At 43.8% G+C, this 12,312-nt stretch overlaps 1 protein-coding gene across 2 annotated transcripts in view; it reads left to right on the top strand.

Moving 5' to 3' along the window:
• The window catches only part of gab2 (GRB2 associated binding protein 2), a 43,451-nt gene extending 31,579 nt beyond the window's left edge, over positions 1 to 11,872 (top strand). The window contains exons 3-10 of one of the 2 annotated variants that reach the window (XM_011482305.3): positions 1,674 to 1,902; positions 4,816 to 5,405; positions 6,556 to 6,644; positions 6,767 to 7,046; positions 7,263 to 7,353; positions 8,539 to 8,641; positions 8,778 to 8,900; positions 8,975 to 11,872. In XM_011482305.3, coding sequence (XP_011480607.1) covers positions 1,674 to 1,902; positions 4,816 to 5,405; positions 6,556 to 6,644; positions 6,767 to 7,046; positions 7,263 to 7,353; positions 8,539 to 8,641; positions 8,778 to 8,900; positions 8,975 to 9,118 — 1,649 coding nt within the window. In that variant the 3' untranslated portion in view covers positions 9,119 to 11,872. Of the gene's footprint in view, positions 1 to 1,673; positions 1,903 to 4,815; positions 5,406 to 6,555; positions 6,645 to 6,763; positions 7,047 to 7,262; positions 7,354 to 8,538; positions 8,642 to 8,777; positions 8,901 to 8,974 lie in introns of both variants that reach the window. The other variant, XM_011482304.3, reaches the window with a different exon arrangement.
• Positions 11,873 to 12,312: the final 440 nt, after the last annotated feature.

The following is a 12,312-nucleotide window of genomic DNA, read 5'->3' as shown; positions in this document are numbered from 1 at the left end:
AAGATGCAGACAGCCATGAGGGGGTGGAGAGGTTCTATCTTTTCACAACAAATCAATATATCTGGCCATGTTAGGAGGCAGGGTCGTCACCGCGTTGGATGGAAGCTTTTACAAAGCTTTTTGTGGAGAGTGGAGATGATGCCTAACCAGCATAGAGAGAATGGAATCACTTAGAACAATGGTATAATTGAGGAGGTGTGGGGGGGGGGTCCTCGCCTGTGTTGCTGTAGGCTTTCTCGCTGGTGTCCACTGGCCTGGAGTCTTCAGCTGTGCTCGCTCCCCCACCTCAGGCTGGAGAATGACCTGGTTTAGGAAAACTGGAGTGGGAAATGCTGCCTTGAACGGCGTGCCGGGCTCACACGACGTCCATCAGCTCAAATATTAGAAAATAACAAACGATAAAGACTTAAAGAGCCCCTCTGATAAAAATGTGTTTTTGTTCTCTTTTTTTTCCCTGATGATTGTGTCTTGGCCCCGCCCAGCACCACGCTGGCGGGGCCAAAAGCTCCCTGCTCCGCCCCTCTCTGATGCATCCACTTGTAGACGACCAGGTCCATGTACGTTTTTGTGTTCCTCGTCTGAGTTGGTGCACCAGGGGTGATAGGTTGGGGTTGTGAGGGGACTGTAAGCTAGCGGGAGAGTGTGTAAACAGAGAGCTCTCAGCAACGAGGAGAGAAAGGAATTGTCCCTTTCACAACTCTGAGGCAATTGTCTAATAAACTCCTGCCGCTCTGCATAAGCTATGTCCTAGAAAACAACATATGTTTTAGGTTTGGTTAAAAACAGCAAAATCAGGATTAAAGACATTTTGAAAATAGCTCAAAAGAAAATCAGAGTGGGTCTTTAAAGTCTCTGAACTAAAAAAAATGGAAAAATGACCAAAAAACTAACCCTGAGTCTGATTTTAGATGCCAAAGAGGGGTGTCACGTTTGCTATTGGCCAGCTTTCTTAGTGACAAAATGCTTTCAGGTTATAAACGAATTACATCTGACATGCTATTTGAATAGAATTTATGTGTAGATTAAAGTTAAAACATTGTTTTTCCTACAACCAGAGGAATAAAATGGGACAATGAAAAAAAAAAGTTGGCTTCAGCAGCAATAACAACCCCCCCTCCTCCCCTCCCCTCCCTCCACCCCTCTCAGCTACTGTTGCACACAACACCATGGGTCGATGGATTGGTGGGCCGCCCACTCTGTGCTCCTCCAGCTCAGTGCAGCTCTTCACGTTGGCCTCCTGCCCAGTCCATTTCCAACATTCCCATCTCGGATTTGTCTTTTCTTTGTAGTTTGTGGAAAACAAGGGATGTCACGCACAGACCGACAGGCGAGGAGCATGTTTCTCACGCCGTCTGTCTGCACAAGACAATGGTCAGATCAATAATATCAAAGAAAGGGGATTTAAAGGCTGCATGTTGGATTGTGTGCTGTTCAGCCCAAATACGCAGAGGTTGCCCCCTCCCTAGAGATGGATCGCTCTTTGGTATTGATTAGAGGCCTAACGGAACGCTACAGACTTTCAGATGGAATATCGTGATAGATAAACCAGGAATTCAGAAGTGAGATTATTTTGCATTAAAATTCCAGAAAAAAATCAAATTTAGGTTAGTTGGGATCAAAAATATCTTTTTGGGCTTTAGCTGATTCACTCCTCGCATTTCTTCTTTTCACAGATGGCAGGTTACTCAATATGCCGCGGTCGGTTGGTCCAGACGCCACCGGCTCAATGGCTCCTCTGAGCAGCGAGCGCAAGTCCTCAGCGCCCATCCACTCCAGCCAGCCGGTCCTCTTCACCTTTGACGTGCCTGTGCGCCACTCGCACCACGGCTCCCTGTCCAACAGCGCGCCTCAGGACTACCTCCTCCTCCACCAGTGCATGAGCAGGAAGACGGAGAGTGCACGGTAAAGGTCATGACCCTCAGACATCCTGCATTGGTTTCCTGTTTTCTGTTAATGCAGGTCAACATACAGGTTTACGGCGCTTCCTCAGTCCAGAAGCCTCTAAGGGTTCAAACTACCGTTGGAGAGGAATAACAGGCGGAGAGCTGTCTGTCTGTGGAACAGCCTAGAATAATGCAAAAACAAGAAGCTTTTATTCTAAAAGGATATTTCTACATTTCTGTTTGATTCAAAGTGATGATGAGATGGAGAACATTCAGGAAAGAAGTACATTAACCCTTAGTAGTCCAGGGCCTTTTCTTTTACTTTACAATATCCTCTAAAAATGTATCTTTAAAACAGTTTTTTGTGACGAGCCTTGACATCATTTTCTTTGCACAAACTCAGTTTTTTATACAAATATCTATTTTTTATTATATTGCACAATAACACAAAAAAACCTGAAAGTGTATAATGAAATAAATTCTGATAGATACTGATGGTACATACTTGTATAGTCTATAGATGAGGTGCACTGAACCATAAGGCAAAAGAGTCTGAGAATTGCAGAGTCTTTATGAACCACATTCTCAGTAACTCTGGAACATGTTTGTAACACGCCACACGTTAGCCACATTAGCCTATACATAATAACGCTCAAACTTGTTTTCAACACGTAAAAACAATGGACAGATGCCTCTAAAACAACCGTAACTGTGACTACGCTAACTCCAAACCCTGTTAGTAACAGGCCAACATGCTAGATGTTAGCCGCGTTAGCATATATAAGGCCCTCCGAGGTGTAAGGTGCTGTCGTTTTTTGAAAAAAACATTTAAAGAAAAAAGGTTTTAAGTGGGCCTTATTGTACAAAAAATCCTGTTGTTTTTTCCCTGCAAAAATCAACTGTTTACTTTTACATTATATAACAAAGATCAAACGATAGAGACAAAATAAAAAAGTTTAAATCTAAAAACAAACTCAAAATGATAAAAAATATCTAAAAAAAACAGCTGAAGCTCCACTAAACTATTTTAAGGTTTATGTTTCATATAAGGTTTATGTTTCATAACTCTAGGTATATTTTTTTAAACAAAATGTCAAAGCTAAAGACTTTTTAAACCTTTACGTAAATATCGAATGAAATCAATTCTAATGGGGGTGGGGGGGGTCTGCATCCTTTCTACGTCATTGGAAAACTCACCGTGAATTTAGAGACTGCTTAGGTAAAAAATAGTCACGTTTGATACGATGGAGTAAAAATAGAAAATTAATTTGCAATTTTAAAGCCATAAACCTCTCAGACTGAGACGCTGCTCAGTTCAAGTCAACATTAATACTTTCTCAAAGCCTCCATCGGTGCCCTTTAAGAGAAACACAGCCGAAGCAGCCATTCATCACTCCTGCAGGTTTACGCTCCTCCAGAGCGAATCTGCCCCATCAGCAGAAGCAGCTGCACAGAAAGGAGTCGTAGTGGAACTGAAGAATCAAACCTCTCAGTCGATCTCATCAGCCTTATGCCCATTTCTCCATCTCGCCTCTGCTTCGCTAATTAGACGCACATGTATGATTCATGCTTCAGTGGAAATCCTCAGGTTGATGGTTAGTGATCTAATTTCATCTATATAAAAGCCCCCCCCCCCCCCCCCCCCATCCACTTGTGCATCAACCATAGTAGGAAATGATGTATTGTGCATTGTGTCATCATTGATGACAAAAAAAATTTGCAGTTCAATTTGTGCTTTCTTTTCAGAAATGACCACAAGGGAGGGGGGGGGATTTTTATTTATTTTATTTACTGTTTTCAGCTGTTTAACCCTTGTGCTATCCTAGGCACTTTAACATTGGGAATATGGTCATCTAGACCCATTAGACAGTGCGCTGAACCTTTTTTCTTCAATGATTTGTGATCTTCACTGGTGTCCATGGATTACATGAAATCCTCTACACCTTTATCCACCTTTGTCATGGTAGGGAGAACACGTCAAAGTAAGGGTGGGCTCATCTAAGATAGCACGAGGGTTATTAAGCTGCTCTTGTTGGCCGTCAAGGTCATTTCCACAGGGGGCCTGAGTTAGGCTGAGAAAGTCTGAGCTCCCGTCATCCTCTACACCTAAACCTGTTAGCACGCTGAGGACTTGCTTAAAAAATCAAGTTTCAAAAAACCTTAAAAATATTTGAGATTCTACTATTTTGGATGCATAAGCTGCTCAGGCAGTGGATAGAGACTTTCGATTCTCCTTATTAGTGTAACACTGCCATCTAGTGACTGTAGATGTTATTACATTTATTTTAGGTGACAGGACATAATGACATTGTTTCTAGAAACAGATGTGTGGCAGTTGTTTGCTCACAAGGGTCTTAAAGACCCACTCTGATTAAAAAATAGTGTTTTCAACATGTTTTTGGTCAAATACAGCATACCGTATATCAAGAAAATATGAATACATTTCTTTGTTTCAAATAAATGAAAATAAACACAAGAGTTTATAGACATAAAACAAAACAGTGTGCTTGAAAACGAGTGGATTGAAGAAAAATCTTGTATGATCCCACACCTCATGATGTGGGTATTTCTATTTACAGTTTTGTTCAAAACATTCACATTACATTATGTATAGTAATGTAACTCAAATAGGAGCCGACAAAGAAATGCAGTTTGGAAAAGATTGGAACGAAAAAAATACACTGGACGGGCCAAAAGCTCCCTGCTTCATTCTAGACGACTAGATCCGTGCACGTCTTCATTTTCCTCACTCAAGATGGCACCTGGCTCCAAACTGTGCGGCTATGTCTTAGAAAACGATACAGATTTTTCCATTTTGCATAGAAATGCCATAGTTCTGATAAAAATACCAAAAGATGAATAGGAGTGGAACTTGGAGGCTTTGTGTGGAGTGCCCATGGTAAAAACCCCTCTACTTATGCTTCTGTTGCAGAAGTGCCAGCTTCTCTCAAACCACTCGCAGCAACACGCTGACGGGGAGTGACTCTCCAGTCCAGAAACTTTCCTACGGCTTCTCACACTGTCTGAATGGCACAGGATCTCAGCTGCACGGCTTCTACAGCCTCCCCAAGACAGGGCAGCAACAGCTCAGTGTGCACGACGGCTCCCCCCAGGAGGCCTGCTACGTCCTGCCGCGGGGCTACAGCTCTGAGGCTCCGCTCCACAGCAACTTCAGCGACCCCGATCTGGAGAATGACGAGGTCTACACCTTCAAAACCCCTTGCAACGCCCTCGCCACCATGCACAGCAACGAGCGCTCGCCTGACAACTACGACTTCCCCACAACGCCCGGCTCCTTCTACCAGATCCCGCGGACGTTTGACAAGAACCACAATGCGCTCACACCCCCCAGCTCGGAATCCTCCTGCGCTCCGCCTCCTAGACCCCCTAAACCAAGCCAGGGGTCAGAGGGGCAGAGGGGGAGTCCCCGCTCAGCTGGAAGTCAGAATGGGGAAGTCAAGTCATCGGTCATCCCACGCAGGAACACTCTCCCTGCTGTGGAGAACATAAGGCTGCACAGAGGTACATTTTCTTCTTCTAAATAAAGATTGTGTTTTTAACGTGTTCTTGGGGCATTTTTCTGATGACCATTGAGCTTAAAATAACATTTCTGAGTATTTCTTTATTGAAATCATGAATAAGAAGCAGACCCAAAACTGCAGTTTAAAAAATAATATATGTATAAAATAAGCTGGGCGGGCCATATGCTCTTGGCTCCGCCCCTATTTGATCCATCTACTTGTAGACGACTAGATCCATATACGTCTTGGTTAACCTTGACCGAGCTAGAATCTGACTCCAAGCTGGTCGACTGGACGGCTCCAGTGTTTTTGTTGAACTGGTTATGTGAGGTTGTGGGTGCTATCATGAAAACAGAAAGCTCTCAGCAATGGAGAAGGAAAGGGGGACAGGGTTATTCACGCCAGCGGTCCCGCCGACAACTCTTAAGCAAATTTTCTAAACCTGCTCTGCAGAAACTATGCCTTAGAAAACGACAGATTTTTTTTATCATTGTTTTTGCCTTAAAACAGCATCGTCATAATTAAAAGACTACTTACTGAAATAGCTCAAAAGTTGATCGGAGTGGGTCTCTAAATCATGTCTGGATCGACCACGCCTCTTTCCTTATGGCTCCTCTGCCTCCCCTTGACCCCCCCCCCCCCCCCCCCCCCCCCCCCCCACACCTCCTTTTTTTTCCTGCCACTGGACAGAAACAAAGGCCTCAGTGTAGGAATCATTGCTTCGTTTAGACGCTAATGAAATTCAAGTCATACAGGCCGATCCGAAATGCCTGGTTCCAGACCGATGAGCCGCTTTTAGAACAGTACCGCTGGACACAGCGCTTGAATTCTTAATTTGCCGTGTTTGTTCCTTTGCCAGGTCCAGGCTCAGGCTTCAGAGAAAAGGACTGATTTGTGACCCTCATTAGTGGGGCCTCTGGCTGTTCACAAACCTGCGCCACAATGACTAACTGTGGTCATATGAAGCACATAATTAGATGTCACTTGTTTATTACATGAAGCATTTCAAAATGTCTTTTTTTTTTTAGTCCAACTAACCTTTTTTTTTTTAGGATTATTGCGACACGTGACTTTGGAATTGTTCCATTTGTACTTTATTTTTTTGTATTTATGGTAATAGAAACGATTGAATTTCTCATTTGTCATGAAAGGCTCCTCCTTTGAAACCAACAACCATCATCGTCTTCATTTCAACAACCAGTCGGTAGAGTCCGTCAACGACGGATTCAGCTCCTACTTGGTGAGTTTATACCAACGCAAAGTCATCAACCACAGAGGAGGAAAGCCTTTTATGTCGCATCCTTGTCTTTACTGAGGGTGAGGAGGCGGCGGCCGTCACATGACCTCTGTGTCTTTCAGCAGCTGCGAGCCCAAGCGCCTCTGACTCGCTCCGACAGCGGCAACTCGGATGACAACTACGTTCCCATGAATCCCGGCTCCTCTCCGCTGAGCGCCTCCCAGGCTGACAATCCCAGCGACATCTACATTCCTATGACCCCTGGACCACACTTTGATTTCCCAGGATTCTCTGCCACGTTGCCTGCCCGCAAGGGCAGCAGCGCCTCCCTGTGCCACCGGCCCACTCGTTACAGTGATGTCACGCCTCCGCCTATTAACCGCAACCTGAAGCCCAACAGGAAATGTGAGGTTTTTTCCCCCTGCGTGTTTCATTTGTGTGTTTGATTTCTGTTTTTCCTTTTTGACCTTGGGTTAGGATGATCTGCACAGCATTCTTTTAACTTGTAAAGCTCTTAGGAACCAACTCAAATGATACACAACAACACCCACATGTTGCCTTTGCTTTAAATGGCGTAACTAGATTTTTTTAATGGAAGATCTGTGCTGGTGTTTTCCACAGCGAAGCCGACGCCTTTGGACCTAAAAAGCAATGGGATCATCGACGAGCTGCCATTTAAGAGCCCGGTTACCATGTCCTGGACACGACCCATGTGAGTCCCTGCTTTGATGTTCGCAGACGTCACGCCGACGACATTTGTTGGGCGCATTGACTGTATATGAGAACCGGACTGAGCGAGAGTGACGTCGGTCACCGTTTTTCCCCCCGATACGGATGTTTTCATGTTGGAGCCAGACGTCGTCAGTAAGCAGTGAGTCGGTCTGAGGCAATGTTTCTATGGCAACCACTCTCGCCAGTCAGAAGGGAGATTGTTGGAAGGCCACACCCCCCACCACTTGAAATCGGGCCACAAGAAAACTGTCAAACGTTCCTAACGTAGGACGTGAGATCCAGCAGGCACCACTTATGTTAATCCAGGCATCTGATTGGCCAGTTTATAACTTAGAATAAAGAAAAAGAATTGGCAGGAAAATGTTAAAAAGGGTATCAGAGCAAGAATAGTTATTCTGACTAATAGAATGACTGAGGAGCCGCTGTTTATTTCTCTAGAGAAGTCTATGGGATTTTCCTTCCTGGAACCAGCAGGTACTTCCTGTTTGGAACGCCGGGGGTACAGTTCTCATAAACGGTTAATGTTTGGGCTGGTTGTCGTTACCGCATGGAGTCATGGTCGCATCATTTCACTGAGCTTCGTTTTCACCAAGAGCTCGTTGTCACCAAGAGTCAGACCAAAGTCTTCCCAAGAAAAAATAACAAAATGCACAGAAGGAATCAGCTTGTCGTTTGGTCTTTACAGAGGTTGTCAGCTGATCTCCTTCTTTGAACCCCGACCTCCCGACCTCAGCTCTGACCAACGGCAGCCTCCCATGGTCATAGCCCCGCCCACACACTCTATAGGCACTTGGCATGTTGGATGGCAGAAACAGCAAATCTGGACTCTTTAATCCACATGAATGTGATTTTTCAAAGCAAACTGAAGCTTTTTCTTTTAATTAGCTTCAGTAGCAGCTAAAGCTCCGGTGTAAAACGTTTGAACAACACTGTCGGTTCTTTTTACAAATTTGATTTAAAATGATCGGTGATCTTCATCGTTCCAGTTGTTTTTAGCACATTTTCATAATAACATTGACAGGATTGCCACCCTACTAAAGCATTAACCCCTTTGCCTCAAATAAAAGATCCACTTTCCATCATTCATCTGTTAAAGAGTTTGTTTGCTTTGTTTATTAGTAGTTTTTGTGTGGCTACAGTATTTCACAGTCCTATTTGGTTTCAGGGCCGCCATGAACTCCGTGTCCTCCCAGCAATGTCGACCCATTTCCACCCAGAGCATCACCAGCACCGACTCCGCAGACAGTGAGGAGAACTACGTGGCCATGGTAAGTCTCAGTAGCCAGAAGGGGAAGAGATCCGAGTGCTACGGGATGTTCTTCCATCATCCTGCTTGCATCATTCCATTAGTTCCTGCTCCGTGTGTGAGTAAAGTCTTCCTCCCCCCTCCTCTCGTCCCAACAGCACAACCCTGTGTCTACCTCCCCGGCTGTGAGCGGCACCAACAGCCCGGCCCCCAGGAAGTGCGGTAACGTAGACTACCTAGCACTGGACTTCCAACCCGGAACGCCTAGCCCCCACAGAAAGGTATTTTCTACCCTCCAACCACATTGTTTTCCACCAAAGCGCTGAGCAGAATCTAAATCTTTGTCCTCCAACAGCCGTCCACGTCCTCCGTGACATCCGATGACAAGGTGGACTACGTGCAAGTGGACAAGGAGAAGACTCAAGCGCTGCAAAGCACAATGCAGGAGTGGACTGATGTGCGGCACTCTGCTGATTCTGCAAAAGGGGTCAAGTCCTGACACTAACTCAAAGAGAAAAACTGTGACCCTGGAAACAAAGTAGACTCAAGCCAAGCATCTCCAGTTGCTGTCAGTCCCGTAAATACTGTTTGGACTAAGACGGAAAACTATGGGCACAAAAAGCCATTACTCACCCAACGCCTGTCCGTCTTTTTAAACCATCACTTCTGCTGTGCACCAATAGCAAGCAGGTCAAACAGTTGAAGCGCCCAGCCAAAGCTAAAAACACAGACTGTTTGAACGTGTTTAAAAAAAAAATCAGTGTTGACCTACTGTTCTGAAATCAAAGATCCTCTCTGCATCCAACCACTTGTCTTGCAGCTTTGAAAGATTGGAAAGCAGATCACCAGAGAACGATCGATAAGTCCGTACTGGACCGGGAGAGAACACATTCTGGCCTTGGGAATGCCAAGATTGTCTTCTGGAACTCAGGCCGACTTTCTCTTTTCTCCTCAGTCTGTCGTTTGTGCTGAGTTTGGAAAAAAACAAAACAAAAAGAAGCAGTGGAGAGATTATTTTCTCTGCAGCCGATCTTTTGAGCTTAGCTCTGCATGACTGGTAGGAGGAGAGGGAAACAATATAGCCATAAAATAAAATAAAAAACAAAAATATGCAAAGCCTGTCAGATGTCCTGATAACCACACGACTGTTGCCTCTGTTTTTGGCTAATATGGGGCCAAACCATATTAAAGAGCCGTCAGGCTGGCCAGTTTTTCTTTTTCTCTCTTAAGTGCAGTTACTGGATCGGTGTGCTTTCCAGATGTTTTTGACCCTCTTATGTAACATAAATGATCCGCATTACTGTCTTCAGGCTTCCTATGCCAAACACTACAGGTACATCCAAAATTAGCCATATCTTTAGTCCGAATTTCCTGGTTGAATTTTGTTCACTGAAGTGTATCTTGCCGACTGCTGTGCCGCTTGTCTGAGGCAGGAAGTGCCTTGCAGTCACGTCACATGGCAGCCCGCCACCAAGAAGATTTTCCACTCATCATATTTACCTAAAATAGCAGAGGAATGAATGTGAAGAGAAATATCTTTAATTTGCCTCGTTCCCGGGGAAATATGTTCAGAGGATTTTCCTGTATCTCAAGAAGGACCACACCGTATTTCTAGACCCACTCCGATGAGAATTGTGTTTTCTTAGCGTGTTTTTGTGGCATTTTTCTGATGATTGAGGACATAGATATGGAAAATGGATCTTAAAATTGTGCTTCTGCGTATTTCTTTGTTCAAATCGTTGTGAATCAGGAGCAGACGAAAAAATGCATTTTAGAAAATACACTAGGTTAACGTGGGGGTGGGAGGGGCTAGCAGGAGAGCGTATCAACAGAGAGCTCTCAGCAGCAGGAAAGGGAAGGGGGCGGGGTTGCTCCTTGCTTACGGTCACACCCACAACTCAGGCGAATTTCCGGTGAACTTCTGCGGCTTTGCAGAAAATATGGTCGTGTCCAAATTCCTTCGCAATTTTAAAAAGAATTTAAAATTCCAAAATCCAGTGCCATAGATATTTCCCAGAAGTCTCTGCGAAATATCAGTGTGCATCGATGTGCACTAGATTGGCTAATAAAGACCACAATGCATTGCCTTTGAACAATGTTTCATGTGAAAAAAATGCATTTTAATATGTTTTTGAAAAACTGATGATGAAAACCAAGTTTTTATCTTCAGAGAAGTCATAAAAAGTCTTCATAAAATTTGCCCTTTAAAGAAAAACCAAACTAGTGAGCATGATGTCCGGATTGCAGGGCACTGGAATTTTTAGGAGTTAGGGAGGGAATTTGGACGAAGCGTATGTCTGAGAAAACAACAGTGTTTTAGATCTGGGCTCTGAACGGCGTTATCACTTCAAAGTCCACTGGGAACGCTTTGACAATGGCTGAAAAGATGACGCCCCACTATTTCATTGTGGGCTGGAACCCACACATGGGTGAATTTGACCTTTAATAGGAATGTCTTCATGCTCGTGTAGAGCTGGACAACGTAAGTCATCATTATTTTTTACAACCTTTGCAGCTTTTTATTGTATTTTTATTTTTTTTACTGATGCATGAAGAATGTCCTTACCGACAAAATCAGGAACCATTGAAGCTTGCAGAGGGTTTCAGATTTATTTTGGCTTTAAATACCTTAAAAGAAACATCCCGATCTTCTCATACAAATGGGACGGTCGGCTGTCTCAGTTGCGAAGGTGAAACAATTCCAAAGTGAACTGAGAAAGAAGAGGATAGAGCTTGTCTACTTGTCATCTTGTGAAGTGAAGCGGCCATGTAATTTATTATCTAGAGAGACGTGGTGTGAGCGGGAGAGCTGTGTTTGTGTTGTAGTTGTCTTGTGTTAAAACGACAGCCTGACTGGGCCAGACCCCGATTTACCGTCAGACTGCCACTGGGTTGATGTACTGTATTTGTAGAGACCTTTTTATTTTATTTTTATCGTTTTTTTATTTTTAACCACTGTTATTGCTACTACTGTAAAGCATCTGCAGATTGCTTGTGTGTTTATTTATTAATTTATTGTGTATTTTGGAGATGATGACTGTAAAATATTGAGAAGAAGAAAAAAAAGAAATCCTTCTGTCTACTAACACTGTTATGCAAAATGTCTTCATTGTGAAAGCAATATGGGGAGCGATGCTAGTGTGTTCATGTGGTACAGTCAATTTGGAATACACAAGAGAAGCAAGACGTTGGTATTCCTGTATTATGATAAAATTAAACTGTGGACAATAAATAAATGGAGGAAAAAAGGGGATATTTATAAGTCTTTTTCCTTTCTTAAAATACACATTTTAACTTAGGATTTTTTTCTGTCCGCATGTTTGCGTTCATCAGCTGACTCGGAGTTGCAGGTTCAAAAGATATCTGACTTTCCTTCCCATCAAGGTGGATCAATCTTTCTGATCCACACCTACAACGCCTGAAGTGTTCACATTCAATCTGAGAAACGGAATCAAGCTCAATCCTGAGGCATCTACTTCTGTTGACATAGGGCCCAAAGCACCTTAGCAGCCATAAAGTTAAATATGTACTACTGTATTGTATTGTATTGTATTAACATTTTATTGACTAAAAATGCGTTAGTAAACGTTCATCTCAAAGACGAGTTCATTCAGAATCGGTTACATATAGCAGGTCGGCTGACTCGATTTCCTTCTCATACATTCCTGCAGCGTCACAGTGCATTTCCCTATT

The sequence above is a fragment of the Oryzias latipes genome, chromosome 13, assembly GCF_002234675.1.
Source record: "Oryzias latipes chromosome 13, ASM223467v1".
Taxonomy (NCBI): Eukaryota; Metazoa; Chordata; class Actinopteri; order Beloniformes; family Adrianichthyidae; genus Oryzias; species Oryzias latipes.
This window is presented reverse-complemented; position numbering and strand designations above follow the sequence as displayed.